We start from the raw sequence: 6,517 nt of genomic DNA, 5'->3' as shown, positions 1-6,517 counted from the left end.
TTCCAGTATGAGGTTTTCAGTATCTGACAATGTTCAACTCTGATTCATAAAGTTTTCAGTGACTAACATCTTAGAAGTTGACAGCCTATTCCTTCTTTGTGATCTGTTCTTAGGCTGGAAGCTCTTTGGACATATTAGTATCAGCTTCCAGCACCACAGTGACATGCACACTATCACAGTAAGACAAACTAACAGACAGGTGGTGGGAGACATGATGTTAGGTATGAGTTTTTAAAAAGTCATTATTAATTTCAAGATGTTCCCTTCTATTTCTAGCTCATGTAATTTTATCATGAAATATTACTGGATTTTGTCTATTTTCTTTGCAGTTGTTGAGATGATCACATGATTTTTATTTGTACTGTAGTGACATTGTGTATCATATTAACTAGTTCTAAGATAGTGAATCAGCTTTGTACTTCTGGGCTAAATTCCACAATCTTAAACATAAAAGTTTCCTTTCTCAGGAAGTCCTTCCCTTACCTGGCCATTAGTGCCTACAGTACTTGTTCCTCATCCTTTGTCATACTCATCCAACCTGTACTTTTCTCATTTAATTTTCATGCTAGACTGCAAACTCTGTGAGGTTAGGGGTAGTGTCTTGTTTACTGGGACCCGACACTAACTGACTCTTCAAAACAGATGAATTAATATATGAAAGGGATGTAGTATAAAACAGCACGTGGATTTGAAAATTTGGAGATGCTCAGGACATTGGCTTTCATACCTATAGGTTTGGGGCCTGTGCTATGTGAACTCTGTGTCTGTCAGCTTTGGCATTTTGTCATCTCTGTAGACTTCTCCCCCAGCCTTTTCTATTTCTACCAAATTTTTGTGTGTTGTACTGTGGTTTCTACTGAGGGGCTTGCAATTTTGAATGAGGTTATGGATGAAGAGAGTTGAAGAAATGGCTACTTAGTAGCAAGGCAAAGTATACATAAAGCAAACAATTTCTATCTATGATAATCCTTGAATTCTACAACTCTACAAAAAAAAAACTAAAGAATTAAATGAATTAAAGCATTCAGTGAATTAAATAAAGCATTAAAAAAGTTAAAACTAAATAAAACGATTAACCTTATAGTCATACCAATGAAATGATTTCTCTCTAGGTCTAAGAAATAGCCATGTTTAGGTAATGGTTCTCTTAAGAGATATTCATTTTGGGGGGTGTCCCACTTGCTAACTGGTGATACTGGAAAGTATATCTCAATTTCTCAGAATCTTATATTCAAAATGGTCACACAGATCAGAGAGTTCTGTGAGGCTGGAAGTGATGGACTGTAAAGGTTCCCATCTGTCTTAACACTCTAAAACCCCTCCATTGAGGTATTGCTGCAAGTAAAATCCTTTACTGTAGAAACAAAAGGGATTATTCCCATTGGGTCTTTTTTTTTAGGGACACTCAATGAGAGGCTCTGCCATATTGCAGCTGGAATTTGGGGTAGATTAAAATTCCTAATTATGATTTAAAAACACACAAACAAAAAACGATTCAGAGTTCTTACATCTTCCCAGATTCCAAATGTGTGGTTTGAATTTTATCTGTACTTTGAAAATTAGGTCTGTGCTATCACAACTGGGCATATTCAAACACATCTCTGTGGCCCAATTCTTCTAAAGGTAACCTGCTGTTAAAAGCCTGCAGAGAAAGTAAGCTTGCCTGGTGTGCCACCTCTTTGACTAAAATCCAAGCACATGTTACCCACGAAGCTGTAGTCTGGTAGCAAAGTGATACTTTTAGGGGAAAGGTTCACACCTGGATTTAGGTCTTCAAGTAACAGTTGCGTGAATGAATTGGGTATATAAATCAGGGTTGATATGCCTGAGCACCTTTGGTGATGAGTTGCTTCTCAAAGACCAGATACTCTCTTGACACAGAGAAGGCAGAGCAGAGCTGTGTACAATGAGGCTGGATGTGGACTTGAGTGATTGCCTCGTGACAGCTGATGGGAGGTCACAATCCCACTTTAACTCTGATCCCATAGCTCTGAAATGATCATTCCAACATCTTGGCTACCATGGCTCCGAGAGGAATGTTTAGAGCTGTAATAGACCCTGGGCTCCCTAAAAACTGAATTCACTTTGCAGGTTCATAAGATTTTATTGTGATATTAAAAGCCATATTGCCAAGTGGAATGACTACATATTTAATCTATTTTGTATACACTGTCATAACAAAACTTACACTCTAGCTAGATGAGTTGGACCAAAACAATAAAATTTTTGCCCTTCTCAATTTTATTTATTGTTGAAGATATACACAGCAAAACATATACCAATTCAAGTTTTTTTTTTTCAATTCAAGTTTCTACGTGTAGAACTTAGTGAAAGTGATTGTATTCTTCAAGTTGTGCAACCATTCTTACCTTTTCTGAGTGGTTCCTCTTTCATTGTCATAAACTCAATGTCCCCTAAGGTTCTGATCTAATCTTCTGGTTTGCTGTTGTCACCCTGATCCCACATAGACAGATCGTCTCAAAAAACAGACTCAGTGCCAAGAGGATTCTGACTCATAGTGACCCTAACCCCTGTGGGTTTTCAAGACTGTAACTCTTTAGGGGAGTGGAAAAACTCATCTTTCTTCAGTGGAGAGTTTGGTGATTTCAAAATGCTGACCTTGCAGTGGGCAGCCCAAGGTGTAACCACTACATCACCAGGGATCCACTATATAGATCTTACGAGGGCATAATGCTCCAGGCAGACATCTTTTACTAGTCAAACTGTTCGGTTTTGAAGGGATTGCAGGGGAAATTTTTTGGTTTAAAGTTTAAATGTTCTTTAAAGGCAATAAGGTCCATTTCAGTGGCTCTAGAAAGTTTGGAACCTATGTGAATTTGAAAATCTGTTTTGCACTTCTCCCCTTTTGATTAGGATTCTTCAATTAAACCTTTGGTCAAAATGTTCAGGAATGGCAGTTGGGCACCATTCAATTCTGGTCTTACTACAAAGAAGGCAGCTATTCAGAGAGGCAAATAGCCACATATTCCATATCTTCCTATTCCTGACTCTCCTTCTTCTTGTTGTTCCAAGTGAATAGAGACTGATTGCTGTGGCTGCTTACAAGCTTTTAAGACCCCAGGCACTTTGCAATGACCTAGAACCAACACAAACTTCGAACACAAAGATGGAAATGAGTGTGGGCCCACTTGCCCAGCTTGACTCACGTGACCATGACAAAGACAGGGAGTATAAGTCCACTGGAAGTTGACCGCAATGTAAACATTGAAATTAGCCTGTTCCAATCCTGACAACATAAACTAAGGGGTCACTCAGTTCTATTCAACAGGAATTGAGCGTACTCTGATGGTGTCTGGTGTTTCATAAACTCCCAGGAGATAAGTTATTTAGTAAGCTTTCTATATGCTTTGAACTAGTATGTTCCCAAGGATCTTTATTATCTATGGCACACTGAAAGAGCAACAGGTCCCCAAACTTACTAAATGTTAAAAACACCTGGTATGCACTAAAATCACGTATACATCATTCCTCACTTACTGACTCATAGTCTACAGGGAGCAAGGGAGGTGCTGAGAAATTCCTCTTTTGAACAACTCACTCTCAAATGTTTCAGGCGATCTTGACAAGTAGGCAAACTGGGGATTTAATGCTGTGGGCAGTCGACTTTAATGTGCACAGGGGTCATCTGGGGATTGTGTTAGGATACAGATTCAAGTTCACGGGACTTTGGATTCTGTCTCTTCAACCTGCTCCCTGTCGGGACTGCTGCTGCTGGGTCACAGATAACCCACTGAAGAGCGGATTATAAAGAATTCTACCTCTAGGTGGGTCCCGCCTCCTTTGTGATTGTGGGGCATAAGGACAAACTGCTGCAGTCAGGTCTCCAGAGTACACCTGCTACTACTTCAGTCTTGGCCTCAATCCCTGCTGTCTCCTTTATCTTGCTTGATGGTTGGACTTGTTTTTCACAAAGAGAGGACTCAACATGGGAATGTAACCTCCCTTGCCCCGCCACTCTTACTTCCAATGTGTGGTGTTTTTCTCCAGTCTTTCTGACTCGGGAAGTTCCACTGAAACTTTTCCAGCATCTTAGTCATACTTAAGGCTCCACTAACAGATAAGAGGTGGCTTTGCATGAGGTACACTAGGAATCTAACCGGTCTGTTCTGCATGGAAGGTGAGAATTATATCCACTGAACCACCAATGGTAAATGCATAGGGAGACAATTGTGTTTATTGTCAGGCACCGAGAAGCACAGTAAAGAAATGCTCTATACAAGTGGAAATGCTCTACCAAATGGGGTAAAGTGGGAGGAGGCACAGGAACACACAGCACAATAATTGGCATGAGCTCCAGCTCTACATTCTAGCATGGGAACCAGGGAGATCGTCATATCCTTTTCACAAAGGCTACAAAGGAACGGGAAGGCCGGTCCATCATCAGTTCTTATGGGGCAGGCAGAGGGAGAGGATACTTTTAGCTGGTGCGCAAGGCCACGCATGGTTGGGCGAGGTCCCACCCCAAGTATAGAATGGATGCTGAAGGTGGTCCATGGCTGCCAGGGGGCTGGTCCAGGCTCCTTAGGTCCGGGATTCCTCTTTGTTCTCAATGATTAGCTTGTCCGTGGAATACAGTTGGCTGATATGAACCTGGGGGCAGACATGAGACAGATCAAGAGTCGAGTACTTTTCTTTAACCCTGAAAGGTCAGAAAGGGTGTTTTTTAACATTTAAAATATAAAATCTTGACATGACCAGCCTAATCCCTTCTTGAAATTGCACTCTGGAGTGAAGTTCATTTCCAGATTGCTTTTTCTTGTTTCCTGCTCTGTTGCTCCCTCACTTCCACTCAGTAAGAAGCTTGAGGTCTGCACACAGCATCCTGTTGGCTGCAAACCCCATGCCAGGCCCAACCTTGCTCCCTAAGCTGTCCTGTGAGCCTTGAGGCCCTCTAAGTGTCTTTTGCTTTCCAGCCAGAGCAACACAATGCTTCCCCAAAATAACTTCCTTCCTCCCTCCAGAGGAAAGCCTTTCTGCATAAAGCAGAAATGCATATTGTCTCTGTTGGGAATGAGAACAGATTGTATTACCTATGAGTCACAGGGACCCTGTAGGGCAAAGTAAAACTGCCCCTTGGATTTCAGAGGCTATACATTTTTATAGGAGCAGACAGCATCATCATTCTCCCAAGGAATGATTGTTTGAACCACTGACCTTGTAGGTAGCAGCCCAATGTATAACTCACCACACCACTAGGATTACCTAGAGATGGTTAGGGGTAAAGCAACAATGCTAAGCTGCCTGTACCATCTCAGGGGGGTTAGGAGAATTGCCTTCCTCGTGCTGGTCCTTTCCTTCCTAGTTGTTCCTGTTAGAGCCTAGAAGTTCCTCAGGGGCACAAATGGCTCTGCTGCTAACCACATGAGTGGAGGTTTGTTCTACATAGTAGTACATTGGGAGAACGGTCTGGCAATATACTTATGAAATAACAAACATGGAAAACTAGTTCTATTCTGCCACATGTACTGTCACGAAGACTTGGACTGACTTCATTCTTGCTGGGTAGATTAGTAGGAGTGGTTAATGAAGGCTTCCCTGAGAAAGTGACATTTCAGTCAAGGCCTAAAAGGTGAATAAAGATTTAGTTAGTCCATAGGAATAATAGACATAAAGTTGAATGCAGAAGGATAAAAGTTGTGCCGTATAAGTGGAAGAATGTCCTTATCACCTGGGAGAAGGTGCCATGCAGGGAGCTTCTAAGGTTTAACAAAAAAGAACACATGCGCTTCATGAAGGTCCAGCCTTTTCTCCCTAAGTACTTAATTAGTTCAGTACATGGCTATTCATATTTCAGTATTTTCTATCTAGCCTTTTAATTCATATAGAGATTTAAAATATAGATGGGTGTGTATGCAAGTACATAATCTTTAAATTTGGAATCATGTCATACCTGCTTTTTCTACTTAATCTCATATTATGATAACTACACCATTAACTGTTTTTTTGGGAAAGGTTTAATGGCTATATTTCATTGTAAAGATGTGTCACTATTTAATCATTCCACATAATGAACATTCAGATAAGTTCCATTTCTTAGACTGCTATTCTTACATATAGATTTTTTATTATATATTTTCAGTCAACTCATATGCATGTGAAAGTGGACACTGAGTAAGGAAGACTGAAGAATTTATGCACTTGGATTATGGTGCTGGAGAAGAATACTGAAAGTACCATGGATTACCCCCAGAACAAACAAATCTGTCTTGAAAAAGCACAGCCAGAATGCTCCTCAGAGGCAAAGATGGCGAGATTTCCATCTCACATTCTTTGGACGTGTTTTCAAGGGAACAGTCTCTGGAGAAAATATTATGCTTGGTACATTAGTGAGGCAGGGACAAAAAGGAAGACCTTCAACAAGATGGACTGATATGCAACAATGGCTCGAGCATAAGGACAATCGGTATTTCCTTCTGTTGTACATGGGGTTGATATGGGTTGGAACAGACTCCGTGGTACCTAATAACAGGATCTACTACTTTCTTTTTTCTTTTTT

General features: G+C 40.7%; 1 protein-coding gene across 2 annotated transcripts in view; it reads right to left on the bottom strand.

The window, feature by feature from the left end:
- Window positions 1-4,169: 4,169 nt before the first annotated feature.
- LYRM4 (LYR motif containing 4) overlaps window positions 4,170-6,517 on the bottom strand; it is a 131,185-nt gene continuing 128,837 nt past the window's right edge. For both annotated transcript variants that reach the window (XM_045292827.1, XM_004711756.2), the window contains one exon: window positions 4,170-4,611. In XM_045292827.1, coding sequence (XP_045148762.1) covers window positions 4,575-4,611 — 37 coding nt within the window. In that variant the 3' untranslated portion in view covers window positions 4,170-4,574. The remainder of the gene's footprint in view (window positions 4,612-6,517) is intronic.

The sequence above is a fragment of the Echinops telfairi genome, unplaced genomic scaffold, assembly GCF_000313985.2.
Source record: "Echinops telfairi isolate 266 unplaced genomic scaffold, ASM31398v2 ScPeMD7_655;HRSCAF=1070, whole genome shotgun sequence".
NCBI classification, from domain to species: Eukaryota; Metazoa; Chordata; class Mammalia; order Afrosoricida; family Tenrecidae; genus Echinops; species Echinops telfairi.
Note: the sequence above shows the minus strand (reverse complement) of the source record. Positions and strands in the feature narration are given on the sequence as shown.